We start from the raw sequence: 23,518 nt of genomic DNA on the forward strand, positions 1-23,518 counted from the left end.
CCCTCACCGTTGCCGTGCAGAGGAGGGGGAGGGGAGTGCTGACTCACCCGCGGTGTCACTGCTGGTGGGGGGGGGTTTCTCCTTGCACAACATGTCACAATATCATGAGATTTATTAATTGTTAGCTCATATTCAGCTAAGCTTCAATTCATTCACAATAATTTAGGTCGTTTTTACAATTAATGTCTTTTCCATGTTAGTATAGAATCTGTAGAGTAAGTCTTTGGTGAGTAATTTAATTTCTGGGAATACACAAATCTCCTTGTATCTTATTTATAAACATCACCAGTTGGGAATGTGAATTAGGATGATGTAAATATGTTGCATTTTAGTAGCAGATGCTATGGACAGGAAAATAATAACTTAGTTTTCAGTAAAATATATCATCTATTGGAAGCATTAATTTTCTTGTACAAAATATAATAGTGAAATTAACAGTAATAACTGTACCTGTATTATATCTTTCAGCTTTTCTGATAAACAACTCATGGCCTTGTTCTATGTAAATGTGTTGATCTTGGATACTTATTGCCCTATTGTACTCCATTCAGCTTTAATTGGTGTTAGTTTTTCCTTATTTATTTAACTTATCTTTCCTTTCTCTCTCTGTATATAGTCGTTGATTTATTAGTTTATTTTGTACCCTTAATATGCCATCTATTCTGTGTATGCATAATGTTATTCATAAGCTTTTCTTTCTTTGCTTAGTATGCTTTGTGTATGTAGATATTTAATATTACTTTGTATCAACAGTAAACAATATTGAACTGTGCTGTATAGATGCTGAAGATACACATGCACATAGTATATCATACAGCATTTAACACCATTGCTTTAATAATGCAATCCATTTAGAAAATGTTATTTTACTTACATACTACATATGACTTTCAGCTTGTATGTTAGATGAATACAGCATGTTATTTATGAACACTTAATGAGGTACATAGAAAGTAATTTGTAATATATGGTTAACCAGCTTATTACTAGAATTTTTTCAAGTGTTTATAGTATCATACTCATAATTCCCACTACACATGTGAAATGTATGCTTTCTCCTCCCACCCTTTTCTCGAAATGGTACTTTGCTGAAGAGGAAGTGAAATATTGTCCCTATAAACAGCACAGTTCAGTGTTGAAATGTTAATAATCTTTCTGATTACTTTAGTTTCTTTGTGATAACAATGCTATGTTTCTGTTCTGTATAGATGCTGAATTGGGCGGCATATTTAATGTGGATTTTAATTCCATTTTTGGCCTGGGTGAGGCACCACTGAGTACTCATAACAACGTAATGTACCACCCTGTCTCTGGTTCTAGAGGTATCAGCAAGCTTTACAGTTTAACCATGCTTGCAGTTCTAGCATCTTTTCCTTCCAAATTATAGACCAAACCTGTATTTTAGTACAATTATTGTGTTTTTTGACATTATACACTGTCCTGTTGTTTCAGAGACTGGATTCTGTCTCAGCCCTTAGGTAAAAAACCTGTCTCTGGTCCATCTGGAGATAGGGATTGGCTCTATTTTTTGGGCTCAACTGAGTAGGGTTTTTACCTGAGAGCTGAGACAGAATCCAGTCTCTGAAACTTTGCTCTAAATAAAACAAGAGGTTGATGGATAATGTGCAAAAACAGAGTAATTATATTAATATACTATTGTTACAAACTTTTAGCTCTGATCTGGATTTTACTTCATGCCATGTAAAAAAATCTGTGGAACATGTTTGTTTCAGTTTTATTACAGCGTTCTGTATATAATGCCTCCTATTTTTTTAAAGAAAACTACAACAGATACAGAAAGCATAATAATGCAATTAAATAGAGCAAGATTTCAGCTACTTACAGTTATTTTTCCACATAATCACCACCATTTGTTATGCACTTTTACCAGCGATTAACAAGAGCCTGTATGCCACGCCCGTAAAAGTCTGCGCCAGCAGAGGCTAGCCACTTTCTTACAGCTGCAATGACAGCATCATTGTCTGGAAAGTGTTGCCCACGTAGTCCATCTTTCTTAGGCCCAAAGAGATGGAAGTCTGAAGGTGCTAAACCGGGGCTATAAGGTGGATGTGGTAGGACAGTCCAGCCAAACTTTGCAATGTGCACGGTGGTCACCAAATTTGTATGGGGTATAGCGTTATCGTGTTGCAAGCAAAAGGTTGTCTGCTTCTTTGGCCTGACTTGGGAAATGCGGGCTTTCAGCTTAGTCAGCGTTGTTTTGTAGCATTCAGAATTGACAGTCCCTGGTCGTTATCTGCTGATCTGTATGGATGAGGCGCTGTTCATCATGAGGAGTGGCAGCTGAGCAGGGACACCCAGGGCGTGGCTTGTCGTGCACTTCACTTTCACCACTGTTGAAACGCACTACCCACCGCCTCACTGTGCTGACTTCCACTGTAATGTCTCCGTACACCTTTAGCAAGTGTCGATGGATGTCAGTGGGTACAATTTGTTCAGCAGTGAGTAATGCAATAACACATCTGTGTTTCATACGCACTTCTATGTCAGACACCATTTTGGTAGACTGCTCTGATGTCGCTATCTGTCGCACGACAACTAAACTAACAGTAGATTGGCAGGAAGGTTCAACCTTTACTACAACGCCACCAACATCCATGCCAGACGTTACATATTAACACAAAAAAATAGGAGGCATTATTTACGGAATGCAACTGAAAGCATATGAGAGCTATAGCATTCATCCAAGTGTCTGATCTATTACAAACATTTAATTTATATTTTATATCTGAGAGACCGCCTCTGTGGTCTAGTGGTCAGCGTTCCTGGCTACAGATCCAGAGGTCCGGGTTCGATTCCCAGCGCTACCAGATTTTTTCTGAGAATTAGTGGGCCTGGAACAGGGTCCACTCAGCCTTGTGAGGATAATTGAGGTGCTATGTCAAGAGAATAGCAGCTCTGGTCTAGAAAACCGAAATTAACGACCATGGGGATTCGTTGCGCTGACCACGTGACACCCACTATCTGCAAAATTTGGCACTAAACTTTGCTGATAAGCGGAGGTCGCTTGGTTGGTATAGTTTGCTTGCAGACTAAAATCACAGAGTTTTTTTTTTTATATCTGAGAAAGGATACAAGGATATGGGAAATGCTGAGACAGTCATGTACTGATATTCAATTAAGGGAGAGGGGATCAGAACCTCGTTTGAAATTAAAAAGAAAACAAATTAAAATATCAGAAATTCATTTTCAGTAAAACTGGCCAGCAAAGGCTTTTGTATACGTATAACATTTTTTTTTCTCTGCGTGCTTCTTGCTGTCATGTTTGACTGAAAGGTGTTGAGTTTTATTAATGTCAATGGAATGAAGATTCTGTAAGACAAAAACGTTGTCACATTTTATTACTACGAAGTAGTCGCATTCAGAAATATAATTTTCGGGGCAAGCTCATGTCTTATTTTATTTGCCATTTATTTTGAAAATGGTTGAAATGATATGCTTTGTAGCTTTTAAATGTGTTTTGTTAGACTCAGTCTTTACATGAGGATTTGATTAGAATTGGCTAGAAGTTATTTTCATAGAAATATTACTTAGTTGCCAAAATAGGTGATGTTTTATCACTGTTGAACTTCCACTTGATATCTGATGGTTGTATTCCATGCCAGAAGTCTTTAATATGAACCGGATACAGCAGTTTGCTTAAACAGATATGAATTTTCATGTACTTAATTTCCCTTATTATTGAACTCATTTGTTTATCATCCCCTGATGTCTTAAAGGAAAAAATGAATTACATGTACTGTAGAAATATGATATGTATATGTCTGTGCTTGTGTGTGTGTGTGTGTGTGTGTGTGTGTGTGTGTGCACTTGCATTTGTGCAGAATATGATTTTTACTATTAGACTGGTTCATGCAGTTTAGTGGACATTTGTCTCGCATAGACTTGCCACAGAAGCTGATAATTCATGTCGGAAAAGTCCAGAGAGTACATAATTGTGTTTAATTCATGGCTTGTTTTTTGGTTGAACTTTAACCTTCAGTATTGCATAGAAGAGTCTCAAGGTGGTGATCCTCTGCTTCTAAGCATCCCTGACAACATAAGAATATGTTTCTAGACATATGTCAAAGCTGCTGTATGGGAATAGCGAAAATTTTATGCCTCATATTGTCTTGAGATTCTTCCTAAGAATGTGGGTTGTTCACATAAATTTTTTGTTCAGCATGCCCCACAAATATAAGTCACAAGGATTTAAATCATGTGACTGTGAAGGCCATAATCCTTGATTTGTGATTTATTTGCTGAAGACTTCATGAAATACTGTTATGGAATTGTTCACAGCGTGTGCTGTTACATTATCTTGCAGAAAATATGTATGATTTTTCTTCGTCTGTCAGTTGGTTGAAGAAAGGTATTAGAATCAATTTCACATAATGTTCTGAATTTATTGTTTCATTAAAAACATAGTGCCTATGATCATCTTTGCATATTGCTCTCCAAACCCAAATTTTAAATCATGATGTGGCAATTCATGAACAGCATGAAGATTTTGTGTGCTCCAATATCATTTATTAGCCTGTTTATATAACCATTAAAAGTGAACCATGTCTCATAAGAATATGATGGAAATTCTAGGTCAGGAAGTCCTTTTGGTATCAATTCCTGAAAACATCTACAGTATAAAGTTCTTGCTTTGCAGACTGGAGGCAAATGACTATGTATGACTAGGTTTGTAAGACTGTAACTTTAACAGATTTTTACCAGAGTGAGTTGTACTTTTTGCCATCCAACTTGAAGAGCCAAAAGACATAGCTACCTCTTTGGGTTTGTTTCTAACCAATATTAATCATATACAATATGATTAATTTAAAAAGTTCTTTTAGAATATTAATTGTATTTTATATATTTTATATTTGAGTGCTTTGTAAGTACAGTGGAACCTCGCTTAACAAGCATAATTTGTTCCAGAATCTTACTTGTAATGCGAAACACTCATTAAGCGAAACAATTTTCCCCATATAAATTAATGTAAAATACAATAATGCGTTCCATGCTGAAAAAATACTCAAAAAACTTTGTGTATAATGTTTATTCAAAGAAAATTATATATACATTGTTAAGGAGCATGAATCTTCTTCATCTTTTCTTCTATGCGGAATGAACCAACCTGGAATGTGAATTCGATTTGCAGAAAACAAAAAAAAATCGAAATAATTATTTTATTATTTATGATACATATCTAATTCTTTTTTACTAGAAAGCTGTCTAGAGACATTTGTTTTTGCCGACGCTTCAAGATTTGGTGAAAATGCNAATCTCGTTGACTACAGGCTCCACAGGTACTATCTCAAACCCCTCAAAGTCACATTTGACAACACTCTCCGGCCAAAGCTTCTTCCAAGCAGAAGTGAGGGTTCTCTTGGTAACCCCTTCCCACACCTTTTCGATCATCTTGAGGCAGGCAACGATGTGGCAGTGATATTTCCAAAACTCCCTGAGAGTGAGATTGGTTCCTTCAGTCACCTCAAAACAACGCTCGAAGAGTGCTTTAGTGTACAGCTTCTTAAAGTTATAAATAACCTGCTGGTCCGTAGTAACGGCTGGAGTAACGGAGTGGTGTTGGGAGGCAGAAACTGGATCTTGATGAATTTAAATTCTTCAAGGAGGTCATCTTGTAGGTCTGGAGAATGGGCAGGAGCGTTGTCCATAACAAGCAAGACATGGAGTGGCAGATTCATCTCAAGCAAATATTTTTTCATAGAAGGACCAAACACTTCATTGATCCAATCAGTAAAAAAGTCAAGTGTCACCCAAGCCTTGTTGTTGGACCTCCACATCACATTTAGCCTGCTCTTGTACACTTTACACTTCTTGAAGGCTCATGGAGTTTCTGAATGGTAAACAAGCAGCGGATTAATTCAAATCACTGCTTGCATTGGCACAAAATAGCAGCATGAAACGGTTCTTCATTGGCTTATGGCCAGGCAGTGCATTATCCTCTGCTGTTATATAGGTTCGCTTTGGCATCTTTTTCCAGAAGAGACCCGTCTCGTCACAGTTAAAAACCTGTTGCAGCAGGTAACCTCAGAATCTACGAGCTTCTTGAAGATACGACATAGGAAGCTGTTACCAGACAACCGGTGAAGACACTGCAGACTGAGAGGACTCCATGCAGTAGTGAATTATTAATTTATGCATTAGCGATAGTGTTAGAGTGACTTGTAGTTACAGTCTGTAAGGGTTCAATTAATCCAGTTACCAATCCGAATCCCGTCCTTAGTCACTTATCATAGTACACTATATTCAATTCAAATTAATATGATATTCTCTTACTATATGTAATTCATTAGTTTCTTTTTGATGATGAACAAACAAGTTTAAAATATGTTGGACAGTTAGGTATATGATCATTTATTAATGATAATTATGTTTGATGAATGGTAAAGGAGGCGTTTGTTTTCAGTGTGTCTGGTACTACTTTGTTTACAGTTAATCAGAAATGGGGAAAGGTTTCATGTTTTGACCTCTATGCTGACAGATGTTCATGCTTTGAGATTAATACATTTTAAAAACCCATATCATAATCATATGATAATTCTGGTACTAAACAGCAGCAATTTGTCTTCATTTTGTTGGTTTTACATATTTATTTAACAATTTTAAGGTTTTACAGTATACTGAAACAGTTGTCATGGAATACTTGCCAACACATCTGTCAAATTAAATTGCCTTATTAAATGAGTCAGAATGTATTTCAAAGTAATTCAATGGGAAATTACCTGCCAGAGAAGTGTGAGGTGGCTTAACTTGTACAGTACCTGTCTTGTAGTGGGTGATATGCTTAATTTCCTGCTTGAACTATGTTTTAAACTGAACTAAAACATAGAGATATTGGGTTTTCGGACTTTATCCATTGTCCTGGTTTTAAGATAAGTAAGAAAAACACGACGTTTCGGAAACTGGATCTGTTTCCATCCTCAGGTGAGGAAAAACACGTATTCTGTTGGGTCCCTTAGAAAGAGCTAGCCTCAATCACTGGACCAGTTTCTGAAACGTCGTGTTTTTCTTAGTTATCTTAAAACCAGGACAATGGATAAAGTCCGAAAACCCAATATCTCTATGTGTTATTCACCATCGTCAGAATCCTATAGTAACTACTTGAACTAAAATAATATTTCAAGTATTATGTTTCCTAACTGTAAATAAATGTATCCTAATTATGGGAATTTCCTTCTAATGTACCTACTTTTAGTCTGGTTGTGGAAGAAATAATGCAGACCTAATGCTTTTAACCCTTTATAAAAATGTAAATATTGTATATAAAAACTGTTATTTCCAGACAACAGCCATCTGGTGCAAGGCTATCAACCATCTCAACAGCAGTACAGTTACTTTACTGACAAAGGTATCAAATTGAGCATAATAATAATAATAGTTTCCTGCATGGAGTGATAATCTTTAGTACTTTTGTTAGTTATTTCCCCTTTGTTTTAGGCTTTCAGCATTTTGAATGTTAACTTCTTGTGTATCTGACTGATTCATATAGGTTCTGTTTACTCATATACTGATGTAGCTAAGACAGTATAGTGACTAGGTCATAGACTGGGCAACCAAAGAATCAGGGTTCAATTCCCAGCAAGGTGTAAGGAAACCTTCTCTTCTCCACAATATCCAAATGGGCTCTGGGGTGCATCCAGTCTCTGTTCCATGAGCACCAGGAGCTCTTTCCTAGGGTTAAAGCAGCTGAGGCATGAGGCTGGTTATTCAGCTCTGTGTTGCCTAGGTCAAAAGTGCATGGAGCTATTCCTGCACTCCCCCATGTCCTAATGACATGGTGCATAATTAAGTACAGGTACAATTCTACCTTTACCACACACTGGTATTTTCTTCTGTATGTTATATTTTGACAAGATCTTAATGAGAATCCTAGCATTGCATGCACAAGAATACTTTGTTATTTTAAAATTGTCTTGTTTTTGCAGTGGATATGCCATTTATTTTGAAACAGTTGCTTGACAGAAATAAAAAAAGCACCTAATTATTTTATCTCAAATCTTAAAATAGATGGTAGTATATAATCTTTCTTTCTTCACAAAGCTACCATTCACCAGTCAACATTATTTTTTGCAGGCAATTATATTATTGTTGGATTTGAGGTTGTCACAGAGATGACTACAGGGAGTTCTGTCTTCTTGGATATAATGCTGTTAAGTTTTGCAGTGTTTCAGAGATTATATCATTTCCATCTTCAGGGTCAAAGAGTAAGCAAAGCAAGAAATCAGCATGAAGCAAATGGCATGCTGAATGCTGGTTTCTTGCTTGGCTAACTCTTCAACCCCAAAGTTGGAGGGAGGTGATATATTCTTCCAAAATGCTGATTGACTTTCACCTGACTACAAGGCACTGTATCCCAGAAGACAGATCTTCCATTGTATTATTGTTACAGACATTTGTATTAACAGTATTTATTCACTTGTATTCATTCTTCAGTGAATATTTAGGAATATTAAAGGCACTAAAGAATTATGCTATGACTTAAAGTGGTTACACAACATAGGAAGTAGATGCTATAGGTAACACCATTTTGAATAGTGTTCTAAAGAAACAGGCAGGAAATATGTTGTTCTAATAATGGCCAGAATATTTTATCATTACCTCAAATCTTCAAAATTTTCATATATAAATTTTTTTCCTGTAATAGAATAATATTTTGTCTTTTTGTTTTCATTCCACACATCCATCGTAGTCCAGGGTTTGAAAATTTCTGTTTCAAACTGGCACTTAAAATGAAACTATCAGAGTGTGCATATTTTGAATATATTAAATAGCTATAGTGAGACTTTATTAACATGTTCTCTTGAAGTGATATGCGCCAAATTTTACTTACATATCTATGGTTCTTTTATGGGTATAGAGGTGAGAGCTTAATTAAATATTTTGGCTGTGTGGATGCTGTATGTGGTTTTTGTGACTGAAGTTTCTGCTTGCCGTTGATTGAGCTGGAATGAGATGAGTGTACTTCATGCAGTATATTGCATTATGAGCTGGCAGGAAACAGTGTGCAAAATATTTTCAGTTAAACTAACTGAATGACTACACTGCTAATAATGACAACACAAGTAGCCAGTTTATCTGATTTTTCAGATGACTTGTAGCAAATCATTTTGGCATACATCATTGGCAGTCAGCTCCATTTTCATTTTTCTCTTTTCCTCAGTGAAAATCGTTGAGTCTACATTATCCCCCATTATTACTGATGTGTGGTAACCATATATAATGGAGAACACATCCTAGAACTAAAACGAGAAATGAAATTGTGATTGTATTATGCTGCATCATGTTAATTTGTCTCTTCACTGACATTGGTGTATTTGTTTTTATTCATGTTGATTCTGGTCCTCTTTTTGTTGTTGCATTTGTTGCATTTTTGATGTGGCTGGTGGTTGCTGTCAGTTGGCTCATCGTTGAGGGAACAGCCAGGGCCAGGCCCCACAACTGTGGGACAACTGTCCCCACATTTCCCCTCTCATAGAGCCCCTTATGGTGGAATGAGGGCTATTAGTCCCCTACCAAAGTGGGCACGAGGTATTCTTTCAGATTTTGTCATGACTTCATTAGAATTTATTGACAAGAAGAAAATGTTATTAAATGGAATTAGATGGGAAAATATGTTCAGTATAAAAGGTCTTATTTCTTACTTTGAAAAATGTAGTTCTATCAGCGTTACTCATGGCAATCCAACAAGATAAGTTTGTTGGTTTTAATATGGCTCTGTTTTCTTACAAAGCAGAAATCTGTTATGCTTTAACCTTCAAAGTAATACAGAGGCATTAAAATTTTAGCATACAATCTTACTGTCAGTTTAGGAAATAATTAATTCTTTGAAATATTTGCAGTCTACATAAATAGCAAAAATTTGTTAGTGATGTTGGAAAAAGAGGTATGAGGTTTATAAAACATTATGGCATTGTGCATACATTAAGTTATAATAACAGTAGCCATGTGAAGATAAATGTTTGGTGTGATAAATATAGCATAACAAGTGTTATGTGGTACTGTTAATTCTTTTCATAGGCGAAAATGCTGACCTCTTATATCAGGAATTGACATCAGATGACGATCATGCAGATAGAGGTAATTTATGAGACTACAGTATGAGGTTAGGGTAGGTTTGCATTGCATCTTGCACTGTGTGATACTCTTGTGGAGACTTGAAATGTGTGACTGCACTGATTTTTAACACATTTACGACCAAGTATCATGTGGTTATCCACTTTTACTTATATGATTGAGCCTCTGCCAAAGTATGTCCATGAAAGGTTTGTATTAGGCATACATTAATCTCAAATTTTTCAGACAGAATTGAGAAAAGCAACACCTAAATCTCAATTTTAATGCTGATCATTCAGTTTCATATTTTGGGAACTTTCAGGTAACTGATTTTGCATCATGCAGTTGCATGCAAACTACCAGCTTCAGCTGAATTGTAACTGTTGACATCGCCACCATGACACAACTTATCAAAAGAATCTGTCTCTCTTTCTCTCCCCCCACCATTTTATGACAATAGCAAAAAAAGGATATAACACTAGAATTGAACTATCTTAAACATGATGATTAAGAAAACTGACCTGATGTAAAAAGGAATAAGTAGTACACTTTTGTGAAATAAGGACGAGTACTACAAATTGTGATCAGAGTAAGAAATTGATCTGGTTGAGAAAAATCTCATTTTGACCTTAATTCTTGGAATTTTCTTAAATTCTCATCTTCAGTTGAGTAAGTCATTCTTGCATGTGCCTAATATATATTGTGCTACAACAAAAGCTCTGTGTGACCTTAGTGAAGTTACAAAATGAAAGGGCAAGTCAGGGCATGAAATAATCTCTCTTGGTCATCTAGGGTTTAGTTCAGATTTTGTTTGCAGGTTGAAAATGTGTGCTTAGATATAACATTTTCTATACAGTTTTTTAAATTTGTTTGCCACCTTTTAAACCAAGCAGATAAAAGACTAATTTGAACACAGTTGAGGTGTAGAGCACAAAGTTTCTTTAAAATTGCTGATGTCACATTTGGTCTTGAATGTGTTAATTGTGGGATACATGTTCTTCATGTTGTATGGTTTAATAGCTTTGATTGCATCTTGCTGAAGTATATGTGTGTTCTGTTATGTGAGAGTAGGAAGGATGTATGCACCAATTTCAACATTATTAGATATGTCACATGGTCCTCCACACCACCCTTCTAGGATCACTTACAGTAACACTGTGTATGATTGTTCTAGAGATATGTCACTGTATATTTGTTGAAACGAATAGTGGTACATGTAGAAATGGTGAAATGTGCAGATACAATCTTGAAAATTTCTATCTTCTGAGATATAACTCCCTGTAATCTGGCCGTCAACGAGCATTTTGGAGGAACATAAGGGCTCTGAAATTTTGGTAGCCTTTCACTACAAGGTGCTATATCCCACAAGATAGAGCTCTTCATTGTCACCACTGTAAGAATTTCAAATCCAACAGGTATAGTTTTTATTGGTTTGAATGATTATGACTATAGAGGTATGAGAAATATTTCTGTTAAGAAAATTTGACAATACGTTTAATATTCCAGGTAACATTGTGGATAAATGCAATAACATATTCCTGGATGTTCAGCCCTGTCAATAGGGAATGAATTTGAAAAGTTTCAGAGATTGTCTCTGATGATGGGGATATAGACAAGCTTCAGAACAGAAATTCGTATCATATTGACACCACATATTGCCCAACAACAATTCATTTCATTCAGTCACAGTGAATCTCTGAGATCTTGTTGTGTGGGTAATTACAATAGCAGAAATATTGCGCAGCACCACCGTTCGGCATTAGTATTATTTATATGACTCCAGTTTTATGTTGCAATATTTTAGTGTCTTTCAAACCTACTTACATTTGTTGACTTCATTATTTTCCATATGTTAAGCAAGCACTTAATTTCACAGTAGTTTTGTTGGGTATAGGAATGTTTTCCTAGTGGGTTCTTGTGAAACGGTGAGCACTTTTCATTATTTTCAATGTGTTAGGCCAAATTTGTCAAATGTCCGAGAAGTGTACAGTCAGGGTCAAATAATTGTCAAAATTGTCTTGTACAGTGACTGAAACAACAGAGGGTGTAGTAGCCTTACAGAATTAGTTTCTAATGATACAGAATTACCTATAATGATATGTATAACAACTAAATATAATGTTTTAGATTCACAAAACAATCCATGGCCATGTGGGTGGCAACCGTTTCCTCTTCCCTTTCCAGTTCATTGAGGAATGGAACTGCAAATCTTTATGTTTCACACTCTTAGTGCTGCATACTTGTTACATGGTCTAAATCCAGTGAGAAATCTTTCTCTTGTGTGAGGCAACATACAAGGATTCCCAGTTTATTGCATGAGCTGGATTCTCTTTCTGCATTTGTATAGCAAGATTGTTTCACTAGTGAGGACACTGCCTTAGTGCTCTCTCTTTTGTGCTGTTCTTAGTGCATTTAAATGTTGGTAGGAGGCGGTTTAGTAGCTCTGCAGACTGTTCATTAATTTACACTTCAGATTGCTTTGACACAACAGCTTTGTTCTTTCAGGTTGTCAGCTGTATAACCTGACTTTTATTGACCCCTGTTCACTGTCAAAAATTTTCAAACATATTCGTCTTTACTAGTTTATTACTGGTAACACTGATTGAATCAGTAATTTTAAATACATCATGTGTCACGGTTGTATTGATTTTGAGTTATTGGCATTGCTTTTTGGGGGGAGGGGGTCCTCTGTATATCATTCTTTGTATAGACAATGTGAGACACTTCATTTCCTTATGCCCTATGTAGCAGTAGGCTTGACATGTTTGATATCACTTAAAAACAACACAAGTCTTGCCCCCATGATGTTTCTGTAGTGAATGTGATTTTTAGAGAGTGCTGAAGTTGACCTACCACTGCCATTGTGTTATTGCCTGTTAAAATAAAACTGTTGTTGTCTCCTTGAAAATGTCTGACACAAATAGTTGTGATTGTGATAAAAATAATGGAAGAAGGATGTTTGAAATGATAGCTCATTGAAATGGTTCATGATGATGAAAGCTAAAATACAAGGTATGAAGCATATGAACTACAGAAGTCATGTATGAAAGCAAGGGGGATAGTAATAAACTCTTGTCAGAAGCATTGGTTTAGTGGCATATGTGAAATGTGCTGGGCTAATATTTTAGATGAAGGCAGTTGTTTAGAAGAAAAGAATCAGCAGGTCACTTTTTTTGCAAGTGTTTGACAGAATATGTACCACTAAACAATGACATAAGCATAAAGATGGGCCAGAATCAGGACAACAACTTTCTTTATTTTGTTAAGGTTTGCAGAAAGGAACTGGTGTTTGTAAAAGATTTTTCATTATTACAGACAGTGTGACTCAAATGTGGATATATCATCTCTCTACTCTGCTTGTAAATGGAAAATCTTCACAATATATAAGGGAGAAGCAGTCCATTATGAGTGCTACATTTGGTGTTGAATTGATGAGATAAAACTATATTGAATCATTTCCTGTAGAAGTGTTGCAGTGTGCCTCAAAAACAGTGAGGTATATAGATTTGTATAGATGTCAAGCAAATGTATGAACTTTTCAACTGCAAGTATAGGCCATCCCGTAGCACAGGTGATTGTTCGCCAGCTTCCCACTGCAGCGGGAAAGGGGAATGAGAGTCATGAATTAGGTACAGTTTTTTTTTGTACATAAGAGATTCATATCAGCAGTGAAGAGAGTCAAATTTGTTAGTGATAGGAAGTTTTACATGATACTAAGAGGTCACTGGTGTGATATCATTGTTCTGAATATTCATGACCCAACAGAGGATCAAATTGATGATATTGTGACAAGTTATCTTACGTCCATCGCCGCGCAACGGCTGCAATGGAAATTGTGGAGATCCCACAGTGACAAATTGCCGTTGAGTAACAACGGATGAGATGAAACATGTTACCTACCTATAAAGAGCGTTCCCGAAGCAACGGATTGCTGAACACGTGAGACCGAACCTTGGCGAGAGGTGTTCTATACTGAGTCCGCAGAACACCTACATAAGCTGAGAGCTACAGACAGCAACAGTACATTTGGAACCTAGTCGCCATACAACACAGTTGGAACCTAGTTGAGATGTCGCAGAAGTCACATGATACCACAAGCGATAATAATTGTATGGTGTATAGGTGTGAGCGTCCAATAAAGAGTCGCTAAATTCGAGACCCACATGAAGTTATTTCTTGCGTGACACACCCAACACGTGGCAATATGAAGGACAGCTTCTACAAGGAACTAGAACGTGTATTCAGTAAATTTCCTAAATACCATACAAAATTTTTGTTAAGAGATTTCAGTGCCAAAGTAGGTAGGGAAGACATTTTCAAATCAATAGTTGGGAATGAGATTTTACACGAAATTAATAATGATAGTGGAGTTAGAGTAGTAAATTTTGCCACATTCAAAAATTTGACTGTCAAAAGTACATCCCACATTGTAACATTCATAAATTTACTTGGACACCTCCTGATGGAAAGACTCACAATGAAAGTGACCATATTTTGATAGATATGAGATGACATTCAAGTGTTCTTGATGTCATTCAGGGCAGCAGATTGTGATGCCACTATCTGGTGGTGGCAAAATTTAAGGAGAGACTGGCAGTGACTAAACAAACAATGCACAGATTTCATATGGAGAGGTTCAATCTGAAGAAATTAAATGAGGTAGAGGGCAAAGAGCGTTATCATGTTGAAGTCTCTAATAGGTTCACAGCTTTGGAAAACTTAGACACTGAGGTGGATATTAATAGAGCTTGGGAAACTGTTAGAGAGAATATGAAAAGTTCAGCCAAAGAGAATCTAGGTTATTATGAATTGAAGAACCATAAGCTGTGGTTCGACTAAGGATGATGAGATTTATTAGATGAAAGGAAACAAGCCAAATTGCAGTGGTTACAAGATCCAAGTGAAACAAATGGGGACAATCTGAACAGTATAAGATGTGAAACCAGCAGGCATTTCAGGAATAAAAAGAGGGAGTGTCTGAAAGACAGAATTCATGAGCTTGTAATGAACAGTAAGAACAGAACATTAGAGACCTGTATAGAGGAATAAATGAATTTAAGAGGGGTTACCAACCTAGAAGTAACTTAGTGAAGGATGAGAATGATGATCTGCTTGCATATTTTGACAACATTTTGAATAGATGGAAGAACTACTTCTCTCAGTTATTGAATATACATAGGATCAGTTTTGGTAGGCAGATAGAAATGCATACAGCTAAGCTGTTAGTACCCGATCCTAGTCCTTTTGAGGTTGAAATTGTTACTGCAAAATTGAAAAGGTATAAATTACCAGGTAGTGATCAAATTCAAGCAGAACTGATTCAAGCATAAGGTGAAACATTACAGTCTGAGATCCACAAACTCGTTAATTCAGTTTGAAATAAGGAAGAATTGTTTGACCAGTTCACAAGAAAGGAGATAAAACTGACTATAGTAATTACCATGAGATAACACTGCTATCATCTTCATACAATTTTTTTTCCAATATTCTTCTCTCATTGTTAAGTCCATATATAGATGAAATTTTTGTGGCTCATCAGTGTGAGTGAGGAATCTCCACTGTTAGAAGCCATTGACAGGGAATGGCTGGTGAAGATGCAGCAGGCTGGGAAAAGGTTTAGTGGGTTCTTGGTGATTTGTGAATTGTGGAGATTAGCGATAATGCTGTAATTACTTGTAGTTCCAAGTGGTGTATAAGTGGTCAGTAAGTCCATTCACCAGTCCATACCCCATCTCAGTCACCCCTCAGTTGTGACAATATTTTAATTTGGGTCAAAGAAATCTTCAAATGTCCCAGGATGCACGTGTTTGTCAGTGTCACCAAGAGATAGTTATTTATGCTCTGTGCCAGTTGATACATGAGTTACAGATTTGTGATTAATGAAAATAACTAATTGTTGATTATATTCTTGGGTCTTTGCACCATTTCAATGTGGACATTGTTGCCGAAGTTTCAGGGGGACATGCACCCTCCATCTTCATTGTTGAAGTAAGTAGGGTAAGTTACTGTATATATGGGTTTCAGTCCAACACATCCATGATGATAAGGGTGAGGGCTGGTGTTTTGGCTGAGTCAGTAGGAACAGTGGACAGGGGAAAGTTGTAAAAATGGCCATCTTATAACTTTTCTCTGTGTACTGACCTTATTGGCTGGGATGGAGCCTCAGCCTTCACCTATCCTGCATGTGTATGTTGGACCAAACCTTTATAGACACACACACGCACAAAGGGGCCAAAAGAAAATGCATACACACTGTTCTACCACTATTTTTTTTCACTTTCCTGCCATATGATAATTGCTCTGGCATTGACTAGCAGCATCTTTTTAGAGAATATCACACTACACACCATACATCACATTTTGGTTAAACTCTGTGGTTGTGTCTGTAGATAACCTCTGTTGAAGCGTGTGTATATTCCCCTCTACCCTTATTTATATGAACACTTAGATAGAATCTCCTCCATTTTTCATAGGGTAATTCGCTAATCAGGAATTAGTTCTCCTTGTTTTGGATTTGATTGAAATGGAGGTACCATATACTGAGAAGAAAACTAATCCTGCTCATATGTGTAGAAAAATACTCCTTGGATCAATTTTTCAGTGATCTTGGAAACACATTTAGATTGTACTCATATGAAATGAGAGCCCAGAATTATTTTCTCTGCTATTATAACATCTTTCTCTTCATGATTGCTTTTATGATTGCTCATCATCTCCAGACAGAAGTATTTCTACAGCATCAGTATTACTCTATGACAAGTCACTGGTAAATACACTCTGAAATCTGTAGATTCCTTACTACAAACACTTGTTCAGTGTTCAGTCCAAGTAGTCAGTCAAATCTTTGTCTTTCGTAGTTGGGGATCCATCTGATCGAACATGGTTTGAACGAGACACTTTTCTAACAGGAGAGGAAGAAATCATTTCACTTGTCACACAGAGCCACTTTTGCCCTTCCTGTCACTGGAAATGTTGACTTCATTGTCAGCCCTGTTGGATATTGTTTCCAGTAGGTCTAAATTTAATTGTCCATGTGAATTTTTACTCCAGCACATTCTGGTTGTTTGTTTGTGAAGGGCGTTGAGTTGCAAGACCCATCATTTTACTTGCCATGATTTAAGTCATTGTCACCCTGGGGGAAGAGGGGTGAGGGAGGGAGGCAGACCTCATGCCAGTTGTGTTAAGCAGCAGGAGACATGTTAAATACTGTATGTGAATGGCTTAGAGCATCAGATACCAGAGTCCTACAAATCAGCTCTTTCTCTGTGGTGCACTTCTATGCAGGTACAATGTTTAACACATGGCCTCACATGTTCAAGTTAAATGAAATTTGGTGGTCCCTGTTAGCCCTGAAAACCATTTTGATAATGTGTCACTCTGTTTTGTTTTTGTATGTAAGTGTATTGTCATAATTTCCTGGCCTAGATTTAGTAATGTGTTTAGCACTGAACTCTCCAGGTTCCATGGTCTTCTAATTGTTTGAATTCTGTAGAATTTTTATATACATATACAAGATGTATACAAAAAATTAGTACTACTCATAAATGTGTAATTTGCATTGCAGCCTGTTGCATGGTTTAGCATGTATTCATTATTTGCCAGTACTTTTCAGATACCCATCATGTTTATATACTTGCTTATAATTAAGCACATATTCTTTTATTATGCCTTATCTGTTGCTATGCAGGTGTTAGGTCTTACACCAGATATACAACTACAGCAGCTCAATAAAGAAATGAGTCCAAAGCTTCACATAACTCTTAAGACTCCTGTCATTTCAGTGCATGTTTTTTCTTCCATATTTTATGTTATTTTCAGAAAGAACCCTAAATCCTTTGAATGGCTTCCAATTTTTAGTCGTCTGTTGGTCCATGAATGTGTTGATATATAGGTATTGTCTTTTTTATCAGACATGTGATTCTCTTTGCAGAATATAAATCTTTGAAACTGATTTAACTCATTACAGAGTATGCTCCGCCAAGACCCCCTCTGCCAGGTGGAGAGTTACCCCCACCTCGACCTCCTCCACCAGAAACAGATGATGAAGATGACATGTTTTTGCATGCACCACTGCCTAACCAGCCAATCATGGTGAGATTGTCAACTATTTTTAATCAATATGGTCCAGAGTCCTTCTGTTAAGTTTATGGTATTCATGTTAAAGCATAAGGTAACTTACAGAAACAGAATTCTCATCAGTACAAGATTCATAATTACTAATTAACTTCTTTTCTTCCCCTCGGCACTACAGCTCAGGGTGAGCTTTGGCCTCCTGAACAATCTGCCTACATTCTTCTCTATTGTTCATCTTTCCTCCCCGTCCTTCACGCGTGTCGATTTCCATTCAATCCATGCATCCAAAGCTGATTATCTGGTTTCTGAACAATTTAATATTTATGGTGTGAGGTTGTTAGCCTCACACCCAACCACCAGCCTGAAGGATCAGGTTATCCCTCCCTGTCTGGCTCCTCCTTGACCTGTCTGGCGTGGGTGACCTACCAGTAGCTACTCTACCACCAGCATAGCTCTCAGGGTCTCAGGAGCACTCAAACTCCACCACCACAATAAGGTGGAAACACCATTGGTGGAGTTAGTAATTAACTACAAAAAATGAAATTTTGCGGATATTGCTTAGTTAGTTTTCTCTCAGTCTTGTTCTCACTGTGTAAGCATGCTATGCAGGAAGATTGAGACTCCTATGGCCAAACTTCAGAAGGTTGTTGGGGAGATAACTTCAAGTCTAACATGAAAATAAATTGATTTATCATCTTTATTTAGTTATGACATTTTGCCACTTTTTAAGAAAATGAAATAGTTGTCCATTCAGTTATTGTTAACATCTTTGTGTATTAGTGCTAATTACAGTGAATGAAAACCAGAGTTTCAGAAATTATTTTTTTTATTTTGGTGCTTACATTATGTTTAATGTAAATGTCTGAGTCTGTAATGTGACCTTGCATACAGTTCTTTGTACTTCTTCACAAGAACTGCTGAAAGTTACCGCCTCATGCTTCACAGCAATGTTGATTGGAGTTCCTGTCTTCAACCATTTGTCCAAATTGGGCCCCAGTGTATCCTGCAGCTACCATGATGTGATTGATCTTGTACTTCTGCAGCATAAACATTTTCTTTGATGCATTCTTGTAAAAGAAAATCAGATTGTTCAACTCAGAAGAACATGGAGACCAGATGATTGGACCCACTCAATTCTAATCCATTTATTAAAAAAATGGTTGTTCAACAGATCACGCAGTGGGCATGAAAGGTTGGAAGGGCCCCTCATGCTGAAATAACATTCTGTCATGAACAAGAAGTACATCTTCCAATAAAATGGAAACTTCTCTTTTAAGGGACTCACAGTACTGGATTTGCTATTGTGTATGGTTCATTTAGGTACCTGTCTATGATCCTGGCTCAAATTTTGACACCTAAATCTTTAATGAAACAAAGTGCTTCAAGTAGCATGAGGATACTTCATTGATGCTCTAAAGGTCTGTGACAGTGGTCAGTTTTTCATTATAAAGTTATTATTTTAGATGTCCATCATTTTGGGTATATATACATTATATGATGTTTTAGAAGCTGGATCTGCTTGCTTCATCAAGTGTAAAAGGTGAAAGTGGCCTACTCAGTTGTGTCTATTAGAGCCCACTGAGTGACACTAGCTCTGTCTAATGGGTCTGACTCGAAAAGATCCTTTCCCCTTTCACACTTTATGATTCTTCAGTGCCCATTCATGTAGGTTGTGGACATTGTTTACTCCATTCCTTGTGAATACTACCTTGTCAGTCCACAGTTAAAAAAATGTGGGGCCTGTATTCATGTAGCAGTAATAAAGGGTACTCCAGAAGTCTGTCTCAGATTAATATGCCCCAGTACTTACTGTTCTGAGCATTAATATACCTACCCAAGCTTCATCAGTAAAACGTTTTGCTGTGGGGTCAAGAACACCATCAGGTACAGTTACAAAAATTCGTCCTTTTGTAACTGCCTTCCTCTGTTGCTTGAGCTTAATGTATATGGCAGCAGATGTAACTTCTTGGACACTGTCTAAGCTGTTGTTGTCTAAATCTATACCTGTTGAGCTAATCATTTCAGGGATTTTTGAGGCTGGTGTTCTAATGTGGCTCCAGTTTTGTTGTACTCTTCCTCAGTTAGCATAACATTCTTTGAAATGTATGTTTTGCTTAAGAAAAACCCAGTTTAATGCATTTTGTCCACTAATTCGAAAATCACTCATGAAGCTGGAACATGAGCACAGGATATATATAGCTAAATTTTCTATTTCATGATGAATACTATGATTTAATTTTCACTTAAGTATTTTGCTGAAAAACTCGCTGTTAAAGTTCATGTTTCAATTTAGTACTGCAAATGAGAACACGAAACAAACTTCCGAATGGCCTTAGATGAATAGAAAATAAGAAAAATTGATGCATATTAGTAAGTCACTTGCCGGTCCAGTGACACCCTTATGAGATAAACAGTAACAGAGATATTGTGTAGTGATTCAGCTGACAGCTTCTGTGCATGTGAATGTGCCACATAAACCATGTTCAACTACAGCTTCCATGTTTTTCTCATGGTTGGGCAAAATCAGTTTTTCCAGTTGAGAAATACTCTGTATATTTAATTAAAATGGAGAACTGATATAGCTCTTGTTATAGCAATTGTCACGTAACTTCGAACAAGGCCAAGAGTAACCTTGAATGCGCAGAAGAAAAATTTCAGACAAGGGGGTGGGTTCGAGGGTGTGAGAAGTGATGGGTTTCCAGTTGTTTGTAAGGCACCCTTGAAGCAGGTTATACTTACGGTTTTTCTATCATCTGTTTAAAAACGTCAGTCGGTGAAAGTGGAAGAACGAATGTTAAGAAACTCCTCCCACCACAGGCTATGCGTGGGATTTGACTAGGAATGCGGGGCCTTGTTCGAAGTTATGTGACACTGTCTGTATTGACAAGAGGATTGTCACCCCCATGTACACTTTTAAAACCAATTTTAATGTTTTAAGGCTAATAATTAACCTGGGAGTCCCAGGAAATGAGTTTTAAGGCCAGACAAAAGTTTGTAAAATTTGGGTTTTGGTAATATTATATTATGTAAAACTCATTAGTTACAGACTCCCATGAATTGACAGTCCTTCACATGGAAGCATCCTCCCTTCTATTAAGTATCAAAGTACAGGAGTTTGTAAAATATGGTTTAGTTATAGAAATATGCCCAGTAGTTTAGAACACTTTCTTGAAATTAGTTATTCAGCTGGTCTCTTCTGCATTAGAATTGTACTATATGCTGCCTTGCTTTCTAGCACAATACATTACAGCTGCATTTAAATTTTTAAATTTTTGACAAATTCTATATCCAATGGTGTGTGAACTTGTTTCTCACCTGTACTTGGATCTACTTGAATATAAGAATAAATTAAATTAAATTGCTCTCAAATGCTGCTTCATTGATTCATAATCACAATTTGGGATAATGCCAGAGTCGCTGGTAAACACTGTAGGAAATTTAAAGGTTCTAATTTCATTTGTCACCATTCATAAAAGTCTGAGAAATGAACACTGAGAGTAATTTACAGATGGCTGCACATGGACTCCACCAAGAGGTGAGACAGTGGTCAAGCAAGGACAATGACATTATTGTGGCAGCCAAGAAAATGGCAGTGCTGATGGGCCGGCTATCACAACTGGTACGAGGAGAAGGGGGAAGCAGCAAGAGAGATCTCATTTCCTGTGCCAAAAGCATTGCTGAAGCTTCTGAGGAGGTAACACGTCTCGCCAAAGAACTTGCTAGGGAATGCACAGACAAGAGAATGCGAACGGTGAGTTACAGATAGTATCTGATAAAGCTTATTTAGAAGATTGTTTAAATGTAAATGTGAATGTTATCACAAAAGATCATTATAGAAGAAGAGAAAGGATCATATTTTTCTTTGTGAGTTTGTTTTATTAATTGTGGTAAATACTTTATGTTTATTTATAGAATCTCCTGCAAGTTTGTGAGCGAATTCCTACTATTGGCACACAGCTCAAGATCTTATCCACAGTAAAGGCAACCATGTTGGGAGCTCAAGGTAAAATACAAACAATCTAACTAGTATAGTACATTGGATCTCAGGTCAAAAATTACTTCCTATTTCATTTTAGCAAAATATGCGAAAGTGTATGGAGAGGGAGAAATAGTTTGTACCAGCATACCAAATTATGTTTTGTCATAGAGGTCTTTCAGCAGAAAGAAATTTGTAGAGTGGCTGAAGACTTTTTTTGTGGTCAAAATGAGACAAATATGTTACTGTTTCCATTCAGTTTCATGTTATGACCCTTTGCCAATTAAAGGAAATTGGTGTGTGATGGGTATGGTGATCTGGAATTTCTTGAGCAGTAGGCTAAGAATTCTGTAGTAAACATTAATTCAATGGGAAGAATGTTTTGAACCATGAATCATTATTATGACATTCCATGTCTGTTTTGGGAGGGAGAAGGACATGGATAACATAACTGTCCAACAACATTGGATTACATTTTGTGGGATAATGGAGACAGCTTAGGTGATGGAGACTAATTGTGATATAGTGGTCTTTGGTATATGTGAAAAAGTCATTAGGTGCGCTGCAGTTTAGTAGACAAAGACATTAGTGACATGGGTGGCTGTGATGGTGTGGGACACTATCAGAACTATCAGAACAGATTGGTGCACCAGGAAATAATAAATGACACAGCAATGTAACCAGCACTACAGGGTAAAAGACATAATTAAGACAACCTGTCAAATGCAATATGCAAAAATTCCATTTTATGTAATGGCACTTGACTGAGAATAGGAGTTGGGTCTATATTTTCCAGCTGTCTGCTTTTGACCTAGCCCCTCTCCATGTGACTGAATATTGACACGGTATTTCACAAATCACTTCCATCACTAATGTATGCAACCAGAAATGAAAGGAAATTATATACAATGAAGGACCCATTGAAGGTTTCTGTGGGGATCCGTGTATTTTACATTAAATAGAATAAAGAATAAATATTGAAATTGGATGTTGGATGAGGGAACCTTAGAATCTAGAAACAATAAATGGGGATGCCGTTACAGAAATTACTAATGAATATAAGGTTGAAAGAAAAAAAATTGCAAAAATATGCAAATTTTGTTTGTTTGTTTGTTTGTTTGTTTATTTGTGATTTGTTTAATGATGCTGTCAGGAGTTCTATATAGTGCTAAATAGTAGAATTATTAGTGAATAATGAATTGGAATGGGTGTGCAGGAAGCAGTTTTGACCTGATTTGAGATATCCTGGAGTTTGTCTGGAGGGACTAAGGAAAACCACTAAATACTTATTATTATTGTTATTATTATTATTATTATTATTATTATTATTATTATTATTATTATTTATTCTTATTTATTTCTTCCATAGCTGTAGAGAATTGCAATTGGACATGTCAAATA

At 36.6% G+C, this 23,518-nt stretch overlaps 1 protein-coding gene across 2 annotated transcripts in view; it reads left to right on the forward strand.

Moving 5' to 3' along the window:
• LOC111868359 (vinculin) overlaps window positions 1-23,518 on the forward strand; it is a 93,596-nt gene that overhangs the window by 54,573 nt on the left and 15,505 nt on the right. For both annotated transcript variants that reach the window (XM_023858939.2, XM_033753004.1), the window contains exons 17-21: window positions 1,209-1,322; window positions 7,298-7,363; window positions 18,035-18,159; window positions 21,650-21,892; window positions 22,054-22,144. In XM_023858939.2, coding sequence (XP_023714707.1) covers window positions 1,209-1,322; window positions 7,298-7,363; window positions 18,035-18,159; window positions 21,650-21,892; window positions 22,054-22,144 — 639 coding nt within the window. The remainder of the gene's footprint in view (window positions 1-1,208; window positions 1,323-7,297; window positions 7,364-18,034; window positions 18,160-21,649; window positions 21,893-22,053; window positions 22,145-23,518) is intronic.

This window comes from Cryptotermes secundus, unplaced genomic scaffold (genome assembly GCF_002891405.2).
Source record: "Cryptotermes secundus unplaced genomic scaffold, Csec_1.0 scaffold166, whole genome shotgun sequence".
Lineage (NCBI taxonomy): Eukaryota > Metazoa > Arthropoda > Insecta > Blattodea > Kalotermitidae > Cryptotermes > Cryptotermes secundus.